Genomic DNA, 16543 nt, shown 5'->3' on the forward strand with positions numbered 1-16543 from the left:
TGTTACCCCAATGTTTCTATATATCTGTAACCTTGTTATGAGCTAAGGGGGCCCAGTCTGAAGACCAGTTAGGGGGAGATTTGGGGTGAGTGCTTATGTGTGTCCTCGGTACCCCTGGAACTATAGCAGGGTGACTGTTACCCCAATGTTTCTATATATCTGTAACCTTGTTATGAGCTAAGGGGGCCCAGTCTGAAGGCCAGTTAGGGGGAGATTTGGGGTGAGTGCTTATTTGTACCCTGGGTACCCCTGGAACTATAGCAGGGTGACACCCCAATGTTTCTATATATCTGTAACCTTGTTATGAGCTAAGGGGGCCCAGTCTGAAGACCAGTTAGGGGGAGATTTGGGGTGAGTGCTTATGTGTGTCCTGGGTACCCCTGGAACTATACCAGGGTGACTGTTACCCCAATGTTTCTATATATCTGTAACCTTGTTATGAGCTAAGGGGGCCCAGTCTGAAGGCCAGTTAGGGGGAGATTTGGGGTGAGTGCTTATTTGTACCCTGGGTACCCCTGGAACTATAGCAGGGTGACTGTTACCCCAATGTTTCTATATATCTGTAACCTTGTTATGAGCTAAGGGGGCCCAGCCTGAAGGCCAGTTAGGGGGAGATTTGGGTTGAGTAAACTTTTCATATGAAAGGAGGCGGGGGGAACCAAATGTTGGGGGGTGCAATTAAGACCAGTACTTGCCAATATTATGTCAAATAATAACTACAATATTACATTTTCTACAGAGAATCAATTACAATAATGATTGGAAAGTGATCACCATATTAATTGGACCTAACGACTTGTGTGCTTGGTGCTCAGATGCTGTAAGTGATTTTATTCTTCTTTTATGTGATCTTCAGCCATTGCACGAAAGCTTGAAATTGTAATTAAATGGCAGCTGCAGTGGCACAGATTAGCTATGGGAAATAATATGACATCCCACCAGTATATATAAATACAAATATAGAGAGAATGGATGTAGTTGGCACAAAATGAGCCATACCATTTTGTTGATGTATGTCATTCTGTCTGTTCCAAGGAAAATTTGAAATATGGTAAAATTCCCCTTTATTATGTATAACGGCTGCATGACAAATTCATTTTTAAATTTAAATCCATTATTTCTAGTTCTAAATAGCTTTAGTTTATTTCTCTGTACAGTATAAAATCTGTATCCGTCTCAGCCATCAGCTGTACAAACTGATTGGACTCGTCCGGAGTGGGCGGAGCTAGGAGGAGAAAATGTTTTTACCTATTTTTACCTATTTACCTAACTCCTTTTCAGTCATATTCTTCTATTCTTTCCCCCATAGAACTTTTTTTCCACCAAAAACTTTATCGATTACATTCGAGAGGCACTGGACATGTTGCACAAGGAGGTAGGCCGGAGTTCTTGTTTTAAAGCAGAAATACCAAGGGATATATGTGTATATAGGTGTGGGGGTTACTTGTTATCCATTTATTCCCTCCCCGCAGGTCCCTAGAGCATTTGTTAACCTGGTGGAAGTGATGGATATTTACCCATTGAGAGAAGCCGTCTTAGACCCACGAGTGAAGTGTCCTGTCCTTATTACTAAGTAAGTCTCTGGTCTGGCTGGGCAGGGGATGCTACACTTTCTTAATTCAGCCCTTACTAAGGATACTCATGCTGTTTACCTCTGCCAGACAACATGAACAAGCAGGGAATGATGTATCCTTATTCACCAAGGAGTTCCATATAAATCTGGCAGTTTTAATATGAATGTATTGGGATGTCACATGCACTTATATATCCACAGTCTCCCATTGTACCCCAACGTTGCTCATATATTCAAAGAGAGAAATGTAACCACATCCATGTCTTTCTGTCTTTAGGATGCTCTGCCCATGTCTACTAAATATTGCAGACAACTCACAGGAGCTGAAGTTCATACGAGACATTAACAGCGACTATCAGGTATGGCTTATATCGGTCCCGACCTGCAGGGCCGGATTTACATAGCGGGTGCCCCTAGGCTTGCTGTCGTTTGTCGCCCCACCCCCTCCTCCTTTACATACTTACCAACATTTTGGAAGTAAAACGAGGGACAATAATTTTTTTCCCGCATGTAGCGCAGCAATTTTTTGACCCCACCCCTTTCTGTGGCCACACCCCCTAATTACCATGTTTGTTTTAGAAAATTTGGCAGGTTATGAAAGTTTGAAAATATTTCTCCTTATCTAAACTGTGTTTTTGTGTCTCAAAATTGTTACAAAGTATCTTATCTGCACCTGTTAGTTGTTCTGGGCTCTCTGCTAAAAGCCAATTAAGTGCGAAACTTTTCTTTTTCTGGCTGTTCAGTGCAGAGAAAAGAGGGACTTTCCAGTACAAATGAGGGACTGCGGGTTGAGCTGTCAAAAGAGGGACTGTCCCTCCGAAAAAGGGACAGTTGGGAGGTATGCCTTTATTCACGCAAACTTCCGGAGCAATGGGGATTGGCGCACGAGACGTGTGGTTGGGCAGCATGCCACCCCCTAAAATCCTGCTGCCCTAGGCCCGGGCCTTGGTGGCCTTTCCACAAATCCGGGCCTGCCAGCCTGGGCCAGTCAGTATGTAAAAAGAATGGAGCGCATGGCAGATCCCTGGGCACATTTTGTAATAAATTTACTGCTGTGAATTACTTACACGAAAAGACACTGACCTCTTTATGCTGTAATGGAAAGTCAATATTAAAGGGAAATTAGGTTGCATTCATTATTCAGATCGGGGACAGCCAAAAATGTCAAAATTTTTGCAAAGGGAATGTATGTAAGTATATAATGTGGCACAAGTAACAGCCCATCACATTCACACACTAGGATTATTGTATTTGGGATGTTGTATGTTTCTGCGGGTGGGAGAATAACAAATAAAAAATATGCATATACATTGGAGAAACAGGACTAAAACTACACACAAGGATGAACTATCACAGACATAAGATCAACACCAAATCATGGGATACACCAGTTGGGCAACACTTCTGCCATCTAAGGGCAGAGACACGCAAAGATTCGGGGAGATTAGTCGCCCTTCAACAAATCGCCTCTTCTTCGGGCGACTAATCTCCCCTAAATGCCTTCCCGCCGGCTAAAATCTCCGGCGAGATGTCACTCGGATCACTTCAGCTTTCTAAAGTCGCCCGAAGTTTCCTCATGAAGCAATTTCAGGCGACTTCGGAAATCGAATTGCCAATCCCACTGGCCATTTACATTCTAGGCAGTTCGGGGAGAATTGTCGCTGGGCGACTAATCTCCCCGAATCTTCACGTGTGTCTCTGCCCTTAATCGCAGTCTTCGGAACATGAAGATTTTAATTCTGCAGAACATGAAGATTTTAATTCTAAACGGGTACTTTAAAACTAAACGGGAAAGTGAGATCTATGAATTGAAATGTATGGAGTTATTTAACACATAAAGACAGGGTCTTAATTTAGGGTCAGGTTTCATGTCACACTATGTGACCTGACTGAATCCAGACCCCTGGGCTATTTAAAACCCACCCTAATTCATTTTATTATCTGTACAATTTATCTCTATCCACTGTATCTGTAACCTCCTAATGTATTGCCCATGAATACCTTTGACTGATCTAATAGAATATATATTGTGCCTTTCCAGCTTTCATTTGTATTTTGCCTGATGAAGGGGCCTTGGTGCTCTGAAAGCTTGCAATCTATTTTTATTGTTAGCCAATATAGTTATCACTTCTACAATGCTTTTTGTATTTGTTTGTTTTTTTATTTGTTACTTTTGCTACTGGATAACACAGTACCACAGTTTTTGTTTTGTGCGGGTGGCAGGAAACACAGAAAGAACATACAATCTCCTCGCATATTATTCCCTGCATTGAGTGTCACCTTTGCTGACCATTCTGCTATCTAAACTGTAGCATTACTGTGGTTTGATGTGACTATAACACTGATACTAAATTACATATGTGGGTCTGTGTTCCATTGTTACAGCACAACACCCAGCAGCTGATTGACTCAGGAAGGTACGACACAAGAGATGATTTCACTGTGGTTTTACAGCCATTCTTCCGCAACCCCACAATTCCCAAACTCCCGGTAAGCACCAAAACCTGCTCCTACTCCTATACATTAATATGACTGTACTATACTGCAAACTGTTTAATGAACACAATAAGCTATACCTTCATATTGTTCTGCTTCAGGGGAAACAATATAGAATCCCCTACCTATACGTATAAATACAAATAAACAAAGATCGAATATTGAAGAGTACAGGGCTGTCTATACAGTAACATTACAATACTTATAATATAATTATAATTTATAATTATAATACACAAAAGCCATGAATATCTTGTAAATGATATCCTTGTAAATGGAGTTCTGATGTCATCAGTTATAAACGGTGAGTTCTGATGTCATCAGTTATAAACGGTGAGTTCTGATGTCATTTCTGTCACGTGACTCACTGAAATTTGTGTATTATAATAAATAAAGTACCCCCAGTTGCAAAATATGAGGATATTAGAAGTTATCTCGGAGTTCCATGACCTGTATAAAAACACTCTGCCTTCGGCCGGTCATGAAACTCCTCGGTAACTTATAATATCCTTATAATTTACAAGAGGGGGTTCTTTATTCACTATATAAATGGTGCTAAAGGGTGCTTAGTGATGCCAACAGTTACAATTAATTATTTATGATATAGGTTACTTAGGGTTCCTTATATTTTTACCCCTCAGTCACTTCTTATATCCTTATAATTTATAGTAGGGGGCACATTATCCCTTATAATATACAAGTGATACTCAGAGTTGATAACTCAGCCTGCAGCCTTGTGCCTTTATATGGTCACAGAAAAACTCCTTAGTGACTTCTAATATCCTTATCATTTACAGTAGGGGGTACATTATCCCTTATAATACATGAGTGATACTCAGAGTTCCCTGTATAACTCAGCCTGCAGCCTTGTGCCTTTATATGGTCACAGAACAACCCCTCAGTGACTTCTAATATCCTTATCATTTACAGTAGGGGGTACATTATCCCTTATAATACATGAGTGATACTCAGAGTTCCCTGTATAACTCAGCCTGCAGCCTTGTGCCTTTATATGGTCACAGAACAACCCCTCAGTGACTTCTAATATCCTTATCATTTACAGTAGGGGGTACATTATCCCTTATAATACATGAGTGATACTTGGAATTCTATGTATAACTCCACCTCTTGTTCTCAGGATGGGATCCCAGATGCATCGTTCATGGCCCCAGACTGTTTTCACCTCAGTCAGAAGTCGCATTCGCAGATGGCCAGGATGCTTTGGAAAAATATGGTAAATAGAATTAACCAGCAGGGGGCGCATTAAATTGCTGCTATTAGTGATGAATATTGGTGTCCAGTTTGGCCTCTCAGGCACTTTGCATTATTATTTTCTTTATTTTCGTCGGTTTGTATTGTGTTTGGGAATAGGCCGTATAAATAGTAAAAAGTATAAAATTAAATTAACAAAGCAGCTGGTCCCCATCCAATGCTGCTGATGTGATTCTATTATATTCTCTGTTTCCTCAGCTGGAGCCTGTTGGAAAGAAAACGGATGTATTAGAATTGATGGCTAATAATGCGCTGAGCTGCCCCACTCAGGTAATAACACAATCTCTGATTGGTCAGTGACCAGTGAGTGGGCGTGTTTGGGATTTATTGTATATTGGGCCAGATTTGAATCAATGAGAAAATCTTACTTTATGTTTTAGGACTTTATAGGAGAGATTCTGTTTGAGAAAGATTTTTTTTTTCAAATTTACTTCCAGTTTTGTCCCAATAGATTTCAGTGGAGTTTCCATTTGATAAACAGTGAGATAATTTTGTCTCATTGAATTAAATCTGGTGAATTATGTCATTTAAAGGGTTGGTTCCTTTAGGGCAGAGACACACGCTCAGATTGGGGGAGATTTAGTGGCCCGACGATAAATCGCCTGTTCTTTGGGGCGATTTATCTCGCCGAACTGCCTCCTGCTGGCTAGAATGTAAATCGCCGGCGGGATGACACTCAGAACGATTCGTTTTCCGAAGTCGCTCCCAGAGTTTCCTCGTGCGGCGACTTTGGAAAACGAAGCGCACCAATTACCATCCCGCCTGCGATTTAAATTGTAGCCGGCGTTCGGGGAGATTAGTCGCCCCGAAGAAGAGGAGATTTGTCACTGGGCGACTAATCTCCCCAAATCTGAACGTGTGTCTCTGCCCTTACGTTAATGTTTGTTGTGCTATAGAATTGTTAACTCTAAGCAACTTCTCAATTGGCCTTCATTTTTTATAGTTTTTGAATTTTTCGCCATCTTCCCAGATCTCAAATGGGGGTCACTAACCCCATCTAAAAACACGATGTAAGGCTACAACTGTATAATTATTGCTACTTTGTATCATTCTTTCTATTCAGGCTTCTTCTTTTCATAATCCAGTCTCATATTCAAATCAATGCATGGTTGCTAGGGGAATTTGGGCCCTAGCAAACGCATTGCTGAAATTACAAACTGATGAGCTGCTGAATAAAAGACCAAATAACTCAAAAACCACAAATCATAAAAAATGAAAACCAATTGCAAATTGTCTCAGAATATCACTCTCTACATCACGAGAAAAGTTAATTTAAAGTTGAACAACTCCCTTTGATTGTCCCTCACACTGGGAAAAAGACTTATCTTGGTTTGAATGTGCAAAGTTGTCAATACAGCGACTGATATTAGCTGATAGCTTGTTGCCTCTAGACTAGAGTTCATCAACCACATGTACAACAGTCTGACTAATGGGTTTGGTCAGTATTGGTCAAGTAAATCTGAAGAACATGGAGATGTATTTAAGTGGATCTTATCCTTCCATTGCTTTTACTGACCTCATTATATTTCCTCTTATTCCCAGGATCAGCCATTCCTAAGGACATATAAAAACAGCAACTACAATTATTCCCCTGCGCAGCCCACGCAGCCCCCTATAAAGGTAAGTCTATGCCCGGAAATGGATTATATGATCTGCAATCAGTGTCGGACTGGGACACCAGGGACCCACCCAAAAAACCTTAGACCAGAGGCCCACTGTCAGTACTGTTATTCTTCCTCTCCTCACTCAACCTCTATTCTCCTAGTCTCTTTTCTTTACATACTATAATCTATTATTACATCTATTTAGCCTCTTTGTTCTCATAGAAATAGGGAATGACCATGAAATAGGCCAAATGTTTAGCAGCCTGGGCCCTCCGGGACTTTTCCTGGTTGCCAGTGGGCCAGTCCGACACTGTCTGCAATAGAATATTAGGACTGGCTTAGATATCAACATACAGAACTACAATTTCAGCAATGCCTGGCATGCATCTTTCTGTTAATCAGTTGGTACCATCTACATTGTTTCAATAATCAGAACCATCAATGAGGAGAACAGAAAGGAATAAACAAATATTGTCTTCAGTAATTCCACTTACATTAGTGATGTGCGGGCCGACCTCGGCACACCGCTTGCAAACTTACACTGCCGGCTTGTGGCTTTATAGGCTTGTGCCCTCCATGCCCCGCCCATTTAATGATGTCATCGGCAGGGCGGGTCTATTAATAAAGGGCTGAAGGCAGGTGCAAGTGGACTCAGGTTGGGGGTGGGTTTTCTCATCATCACATGACTAATTTACATATATCTCAAATGTATGTTGGAAAGTTGCAATGATATTTGATAATGAGTTCCCACCTGTGTGACCTGGTGATGTGGTTACTGGACACACCATTGTATTCATATGTACAGTAAATGACTGAAAATAAACTAAAAAATATGTTGCAAGTGAGTCTGTGCTTCAGTGTATGAATGTAGGTGCCATCTGCTTCCCTGCTGCTAACACATGGGATTACATTTCTGTGAGCCTTTCCAGTAGGGATGCACCGAATCCAGGATTTGGTTCGGGATTCAGCCAGGATTCGCCCTTTTTCAGCAGGATTCGGATTAGGACTAATCCTTCTGCCCAGCTGAACTGAATCCGAATTTGCATATGCAAATTAGGGGCAGGGAGGGAAATTGCATGACTTTTGGTCACAAAACAAGGAAGTAAAAAATGTTTTCCCCGATTCGGTTCGGTATTCGGCCAAATTTGTCACAAAGGATTCAGCATGCCTCCCAACTGTCCTGTTTTTAGAGGGACAGTCCTTCTTATGACAGCTCAACCCGCCAGTGGCGGAACTACCGGGGGAGCAGGGGGTGCACCCCCTCAGGGCCCCCCGGCAGTCCGCGCGCTGCTGTGCGGCGCATATTCCCAGCCAGTTCCGGGTGTACAGAGGGGGCCCGGCTGCGAGTCCAGGGCCCGCCCCCCTCTAGTTACGCTTCTGCAACCCGCAGTCCCTCATTTGTACTGGAAAGTCCCATTTTCTCTGCACTGAACAGCCAGAAAAAGGATCAATGTGTCTAACTTAATTGGCTTTTGGCAGAGAGCCCAGACCAGCCACAGCTTCAGATAAGATACTTTTGTAACAATTTCGAGATAAGCAAATAAGGAATTGTTACAATATAAGATAACAGATCCCTTGGGTGAAGTTAGACTCACAACTTAAAGGGAAATTCACCTTCATTAGCCAAACTGTAATAACTGGAAAAAAAAACACAGAAATATGTTCAAACTTTCATAACCTGCCATTTTTTTAAAATGAACATGGTAAGGTTGGGAGGTTTGGATTCAGGGGTTCGGCCGAATCCAAAATAGTGGATTCAGTGCATCCCTACTTTCCAGCTGAACCTTAGCACCTTAGAGCTCTTGGAGTGAAGGGGTTATTGACACCAACAATGACATTTGCAATTGTTTTTCTGTTATTTAGAACTGGGGCAGTGACCTGACGTGCCAGGCAGCCGGACCTTCCTCCCAAATTCCAACATCAGGTAAGGCCTGTCCTAAATGATATGCAATAACTAGGAAATAAACCTGGGGAGAAACTCCTGCTCTGCCTTGCACAGAAGGGAAAGTATGTTATATTACTTACTGAGTGGTCAGGTTGTGGAACTTCCAATGTTAAGAAATAAGAAATGTGCTCTAGCCTTTTACTGGCTGTCAGCATAAATGTTTCTATTGTTTGAAGCTGTTTAGAATAATTAAAGCAATCTGATTGCTTGACAGATTAGTTACTGTAAGGGCAGAGACACACGACAAATCGCCTCTTCTTCTGGCGGCTAATCTCCCTGAACTGCCTTTCCGCTATCTAGAATCTAAATCGCCGGCGGGATGGCACTTGGAGCGCTTCATTTTCCGAAGTTGCCTTAAGAGGAATCTTCAGGCAACTTCAAAAAGCGAAGCCATCCCGCCGGCGATTTAGATTTTAGCCGGCAGGAAGGAGAGATTAGTCGCCCGAAGAAGAATTTGTCGTTGGGCGACTAAATCTCCCCGAATCTTCTCATGTGTCTCTGCCCTTAGAAAGGTGCTGCTTTTCTGTGAGACTTGCATTGGGTATGGAATACTTGCAAAGTGGCCTGGGATTTGGACAGAAAGTCCCTGACTCCCAGATGGTGGGTTCACAGAAACCCTATCTGGTTAACTTGATAAAGTGCACACTGTAATTCCAGGGCTGGATTTCTATTTCCAGCGCCCCCTAGGCCGGCATGTGCCTATTTCCCCCCCCCCCTCTTGAGTGTGCATGCGTGTGCACACTAATACTTTGGGCAATTTAAATTATTCAAAATCTCCCATACAGTCCTCAGTAGGCAGCAGTTGCTGCTGGGCGGGTTGCCACCCCTGAGACCCCTGTGTGACCCAGCCCCAGGTCTTTGTGACCTGTTATATAATCCATATTTCATTTTCAACAGTGCACAAACTACGCCCAGCAGACATCAAGGTGGTCGCAGCCCTTGGGGATTCCCTAACTGTAAGTACAGAGAAATCTCATTAATAAACCACTTGAGAAAGGGCCTGTGACGCCCGAATCATGTCGTGTGGATAGCAATAAAATTGCACATTGGCAGTTATCCTGCATATTGTCCTTTTGTCCTCCGCTTTGAATTTATATCACAGATGGGTTGGGTCAAGTTGTGTCCACTGATGTCATAGAAGCCATTTCCATTCTGTTGAGTGATGTCAGAGAAACTAGCAATAGCATAAAACCAATCGGCTGCGCACAAGTCAGGGAAGAGTAGATGGACCAATGAACCAGTAGCACATAAGACTGATGTCATAGAAGTCAGTAATGGTTGTGTAGGTGCCCAGGACATAAGGGCAGATTAGATGAGTTAGTAGGCCCAGCTCTACCTGCTGAGTATCATGGAAATTAGCAAGTGTCAACCCTACGACCAATGCATGCATATTATAAAGGAAATATAGTGCACTTTGGGCAAGAATTTGGGCTCAGCAGAGGATGCACCAGAGAGAGCAGAGTTACTCAACGAAGAGTGGGATATAATGAGATACAAGTAGAATGTACAGTATGAGTATAAAACCGACTGGTTATACATCTCTAGAATCCTCAGAATATGTATGCGTGTTGACTCCAGCACGCAATGGCGCGAACTTCAAAAGTATTTAAAGTGCCAAAACACATTTTCTCACTGCCCGTTATAGGATCATTCCTCGTGAGTTCCTGGTGCTCTGTACTTGTATTCCTGCTTGTTATCTGATATTGATTCCTGTTTTTGACCCCTGTCTGCCTGACTAATATGACTTCTGGTATCCTGACCCCTGCCTGGTAATTCGACTATTCTACTCTCTGTAATCTGATCTGTGTCTGTCTTGACTCCTCTCGATTGATTTCCCGGCTTTGACCCTTGCCTGTCTGACTTCGTTTGAATTCTGCCTGCACCGACCCGGCCTGATTTGACTCCGCTATCTGTCTACGCCTTGTACTGTGACCTTCTGCCCAAAAGACTTTGCTTTACCGTTGTGCCCCTTTGCTCGTCCAGAACCCTTCGCTTGGCACCTCTCTCAATAAGACCTGGCGGCATCCGATTAGCCGAGGGCTCCTCCCGAGGTGAAAGGCGGCTGTTAAAGGCAGAAGCAAGAGCCGAGAACAGGGTGCTTAGCATTGATTCTGGATTTAGGGTGCCGACCGTGACACAAAGTTTCAAAGCACACTGAAGCAAAAGTAGTACAATAGTTGCCCCTGCCCAGTGGCCAATGCCTTATAAATAACTTGTGAATCACATTGCAGAGTGGGAATGTTGTTATTTAACATTATATTGTTTCTTGTTGCAGGCAGCGTATGGAGCTAAGTCAGCCTTACTAATTGACATGGCAACTGAGTATCGGGGTGTTTCTTGGAGGTAAGACTTTACAAGTGTGGTAGTTGCATGCATTGACACAGGGCAACCCCACAATTTCTATATCCCACTGACAATCCTGCATTTGGCATTCATTCAAATCTGAGGGGCAGATTTATTAAGGTTCGAATGGTAAATTCGAACTTTCAATTTTTTTTGGTCACAACTCACATTCGAATTTTAAGCCACCAACTCGAATTTGAATTTAGCCACATAAAACCTGCCGAGTTTGTGTAAAAGTCAATGGTAGAGGTCCCTTGAACTATTTGAATATGTTAATAGTAGTGATGAGCCAAATTTTTGCCAAGTTTCGCTGTGAAAATGACACCCGATAGACTCAAATGAAAGAAAAAAAAGTGGTGCGTCAAAAAAAAAAAGTTCACGCGTCAAAAACATTTTTTGAGCGTCGAAAAAAATTGCATGTGCAAAAGTCGAGGAAAACTCAATTCAAATTTTATTCCTTCCTATTTGATTGAATATTAGACGTTAAGTATTTTTTCAAAAAAATAAGTGAACATTTGTTTTTATTTTATAACATTATCTGTAAAATACAATTACTTTTATTTCAGCATTGGTGGTGATGGGACCCTAGAGGAATGTACAACACTGCCCAGTGAGTAGGAGACACACTCAATAATTGTATATGTTGTATAGCGTTTCACAGTGTATGATAGCTTCCAGTATTGTGAAAACTGCCAGGTCAATTTTTTTAAATAAAAAACATTTGGAAAATTATTTGTGTTGTTTCAAAACAGGTCACTCTTAAGAGGAAGATTTAATGTAATTTTTCCTGTTAAATTTTGACTAAAAATAACTTAACTTTAACTTTAATTTAATACTTTTATCACTTTCAGGGGAAAGGGTAACGGTTGAGAAATTGTTTGAATACTTTGCCCCTATATCTTTTCTCTTATTTTACCTGTCTGTATTACTTTGAAGAAATTCAGAATATTTTACAATAATTTTGATCTAAACTTAAAGAGATAGTGACACTTTAAATTAAACCTTTTTTTTTTACATCTATCATAACATTGTCTTTGTATACAATTTATAATTTTGCCATATAAGTATTTACTGATGATTTTATGTTACCTATCTGATCTCCCATGTTCCTGTATGGGGGGGCTGCGATATTTGAGCTTCAGCAGTCTGTTAGCATTAGAAACTCTAAATGACATGTTGAGAAGGGACAGTCAGGTTGGCAAAACAGTCAGGTTTAGGAACTTCAATTAACAATTACTTACAAAAGCAGACATATTAGTGAAAAACAGTGAACATGACCCATAGGTAATTTTTTGTTTACATTAATATTTTAAAAAGTTGTTTTTTTAGTGTCAGTATCACTTTAAGTACTTCCTAAATCAAATATATTTAGCTATTTTGAGAATCTGCAAAGTTTACAGTAACATGTGCACTCATATATGGTGTTCTTGTTGCAATTTGTCGTAGTCGGCAGGATACTGATGCATTTTGTGATCAGCAGGAGAATTTCGGATATATTTTAGTACCTGCTGAAACATCAACCCATTTATGCCTTTTTGGACTAAGTCAAAAACCTTCTTTTTTCCTTTCAAGATATTCTGAAGAAATTTAATCCGAACATAAAGGGATTTTCCACCGGAGTTGGCAAAACAAACACAATGTTTAATGTAGCCATTGGTGGTTCCAAAGCAGAGTAAGTAACAAATAAGTTCTCCTTTTTTTTAAATTATTTGCTTTCTCTTCTGCCTCTTTCGGATTTCACCGAAGAGGCACTTGTAACTGATACCATAAACATCTGTGTCACTTTCTTATTTGCTTTTTTCGCTAGAAATATGACATCTCAAGCAACCACCCTAGTGAATAAGATGAAAGAAAGCACTGTAAGTGGGGCCTTAGCCTTAAAACCTGAATTGCTTTATTGCAGGGTTTCTAGGCTGACTATGCACTTCAGGGTAATGTATCACCCCAAGTTTACAAATTGTGTCCTTTTGGTAAATTGTTTTATCCTGAATTTCTCAATTAGGTGATCAATTTTCAGGAAGATTGGAAGGTTATCACAATATTTATCGGTGCCAATGACCTCTGCCAGTTTTGCCACAACAGGGTAAGTAAAACTGTCAAGTATTGATACTGCATTGTTTATGTAACAAAAATATATACGATGGTCGCACCAATATATTTGTTATCTGAGACCTCAGGGGTGGGGCTATATATTCCTGCTATATATTCCTTCCATATGATGCAATATTTAGACTTTCTCGATTAATTGTATGCACTACCATTTGGCTCCCCATAACGAGAACCAGTTTGTTTTTGTATAAACAGCTCTCATCTTAGAATTTATCATTAAAATATAACTATGGTATTGTATTGTATTGGAAGCAATTTGCTACCCCACTTCAGTACTCTGACTTGTGCCACCACCTGATACCTTAGATCTATAACTGTCCTTATACATATTGTTTTTCTTTTCCCTTCCAGGACAGATATTCCCTGTACAATCACGTCACCCATCTTAAAAATGCTTTGGACATTTTATACAAAGAGGTACTGTAGCATAGGTCTGTGAATTACACTGATAATCACTAGTGAAGGAACAGTCAAAGCTTATGTTGCTTGTATAGAAAAGAGCATGTTAGACCAACCCATGGCCAAGCCAGCAGTTTGATTGGTGCAGATCAGTGACAAAAGTCTTCAACCTTCAAGGGTCTAAAAGCAGTTCTGTTTTAAATAAATATAAACCCCTTGCACAAGGGCTAATGAACTCCAATCCAATTGATGGCTCTAACCAGTCACAAGTTCAAAAAGAAAAGAGAAAAAGAGAGAAGCTCCTTTTCTGCCAAGTTAAATAATGTTTAGGCCTTGGTAAAAGGGATAAAGAAAAATTATTTTCCTAAACAATGGAAGGGTGGAATAGATGGTAACTGATCCCATCTGTGGTTTTTCCAGATCCCTCGTGTATTTGTGAATCTGGTGGAAGTTTTGGAGGTGGAAGGACTACGAAGAGTAAAGGCAGACAGTTTTGGCTGTACCCTGTTAAAGCCGTAAGTATTAACCTGCCTGGATTCCTAGTGCCAGCACAGGGGTTTGTTGAAGAGTCAAGTAGTAAGTAATTGAGATTTGCAAAAATTAAAAAGATTTGTGCTGTGTTGTTGTAAGAAAGAGGTAATTTATTTTTCTTCCGTGGGTCCTAAACATTTTGGGACACTTTTGAATTTAGGAGGAGACAGTAGAGCCAGATGGCAACAGTAGCACAAGATGAACACAGCAGGACAGGATGGTGACAATTGGATGGCGACTCTCCAATTGGAGACAGTAGGACTGATAGCAGGACAAGAAGGAGGCAGCAGAACAATATGGAGACAGTAGAGCAAGATCACAACCATAGGACAAAATGGCAAGATAAGAAGAAGATGGAGATACTATAAAAATATGAAAATTACAGAGCAAGATAGCAACAGTAGCACAAGATGGTGACAGTAGGGCATGACGGTGACAATAGAAGTAGATGGAGACAGTAGAAAATTCTTGAGAAAGCAGATCAAGAAATTGATGGCAGTAGGAGAAGGAGATGACAGTAGGGCAAGAGGGAAATAACAGGCAAAATAGAAAAAATAGGACAAGCATAAGAACACATGACAAGAAGGAGACTTCAGAACTATTGTACTGTAACAGCTGGTTGAGTAACATTGGTTGGACAGTCCTATTTCATTCAGAGCAACATCTGCTTTGACACTTGCCCTGTATGCACAATGAACTTTTCTTTTTGGATCAGAATTCATAATTCACTTTAGAGGAAGTTAAATTAAAATCGGAAATTGAAAATGGGGGATTTGTAGGTGAACCTATCTGGGTGTTATTCTGAATGGGTGACTTTATCTGCCAATATTATATCAGATACAAATCTATTTCAACTGTCAATACTTTAAGAAATGTAATAGCAGTGGAGTAAAATAGGTAATGAAGGATGCCTTCCAGGCAACTCTGTCTACCAGGCAGATAACAAACCAGCCACACCCTCCTCCTAGGCTAAACACACCTCCCCCAGCTCATTGGTCAGTACACTCTAGCATTGCCTTCAATGAAGTTGCCACATATGGAGTGTGTGATGTCATCTGCTCCTCCCTTTGATGATGCGCTGTGTGATGTCATCTGCTCCTCCTGTATCATGGCTGCTGAAGTCTGGATGGAACACACTCCTTATCTGGCAACTTCATTGAAGTGTACTGACCAATAAGTTGGGTGAGGTGTGTTTAGCCTAGGAGGAGGATGTGGCTGGTTTGTTATCTGTCTGGTACATAGAGCTGCCTGGAAGGCATCCTTTATTCCCTATTGCTCCCTACTCTAAAATAAAATACCTGGCATGAAAGTGTTACTTCACTTCTGATTAGTATGACATCACATCCTGCTCCCAAACTCTGTCACTTGTTAAATATGTGTTCTTAAGAAATGTTTTAAAGGCTCTAAAGCAGTCTTGGGGAAAAGTTAATAGTTGGGCTCAACTTCCGTTTTTGAATCAAGATTTTCTACTAATTTCCAAGTTTGTAAGGTTCTTGTAGAATAAGGTTCTAAACACAATTATTGTTATTTCCTGACCAATAATATAACCTATATCTCGTTTGTTCCTCTTTAGAAATCTTTGTCCATGTTTCATAAACCCACGGGAAGGGTCCCCAGAACTCTATGAAATTAAAAAGTTTAACAAGGAGCTACAGGTGAGAATTGGTTGCAATTGGTACTGACCTCTTATTCCCTGTACCTCCAGATTCTTGTTTGCTTTGTACTTGTCAAGCATGTGCAGGTAACCACCCACTGGTTACCATGGGTGGCAAAATGCAGCTCCTAGTAACTTTAAGAGGCAAATTTCTGTTTTTCAAACTAATAATATCATCTTTGTATATTCCCAACTCTTGGGTCCAAGCTCTTTTTCCCCTTGATTGACCATGGTAAAGTATCCAGGGAGTGCATAGCCATAAAGTTCTGTACCTCAGTAAATACTGGGGGAAAAGATTGGGTTCACTTACCCAGGGTGGGGGGGTAGGTGTCCTGCATAACCCAGGGTCATAACTACTATGGGTGTAGGGGGGTGTGATCGCACCCCAGGCCCGACCCTTCTTAGTTACGTTACTGGCTTGGCCCTGGGAAAGAAACAGCCAAGAGAATGTTCAGAGTATCAGAGCCCTGTATCAGGGGAAGCAGAAGGGTGAGATTGGATTGACTAACCCAGGGGGAAGGTTCCTGTTTGACCATAGGAAAAAAAGCAGCCCAATAGCAGCAAATACAGTAAATAAGAGATTTCTACCTGGGAATATACAAAGAAGATATTATTGG

At 41.0% G+C, this 16543-nt stretch overlaps 1 protein-coding gene across 1 annotated transcript in view; it reads left to right on the forward strand.

The window, feature by feature from the left end:
* LOC108717670 (phospholipase B1, membrane-associated) overlaps nt 1-16543 on the forward strand; it is a 78990-nt gene that overhangs the window by 59904 nt on the left and 2543 nt on the right. Inside the window, exons 36-53 of the mRNA XM_018264906.2 lie at nt 740-820; nt 1310-1375; nt 1473-1573; nt 1851-1932; nt 3959-4063; nt 5208-5303; nt 5540-5611; nt 6884-6961; nt 8809-8869; nt 9788-9846; nt 11166-11233; nt 11800-11843; nt 12806-12905; nt 13041-13092; nt 13236-13316; nt 13694-13759; nt 14162-14256; nt 15846-15927. Of these exons, the coding sequence (XP_018120395.2) occupies nt 740-820; nt 1310-1375; nt 1473-1573; nt 1851-1932; nt 3959-4063; nt 5208-5303; nt 5540-5611; nt 6884-6961; nt 8809-8869; nt 9788-9846; nt 11166-11233; nt 11800-11843; nt 12806-12905; nt 13041-13092; nt 13236-13316; nt 13694-13759; nt 14162-14256; nt 15846-15927 (1389 nt within the window). The remainder of the gene's footprint in view (nt 1-739; nt 821-1309; nt 1376-1472; nt 1574-1850; nt 1933-3958; nt 4064-5207; nt 5304-5539; nt 5612-6883; nt 6962-8808; nt 8870-9787; nt 9847-11165; nt 11234-11799; nt 11844-12805; nt 12906-13040; nt 13093-13235; nt 13317-13693; nt 13760-14161; nt 14257-15845; nt 15928-16543) is intronic.

The sequence above is a fragment of the Xenopus laevis genome, chromosome 5S, assembly GCF_017654675.1.
Source record: "Xenopus laevis strain J_2021 chromosome 5S, Xenopus_laevis_v10.1, whole genome shotgun sequence".
In the NCBI taxonomy this organism is placed as follows: domain Eukaryota; kingdom Metazoa; phylum Chordata; class Amphibia; order Anura; family Pipidae; genus Xenopus; species Xenopus laevis.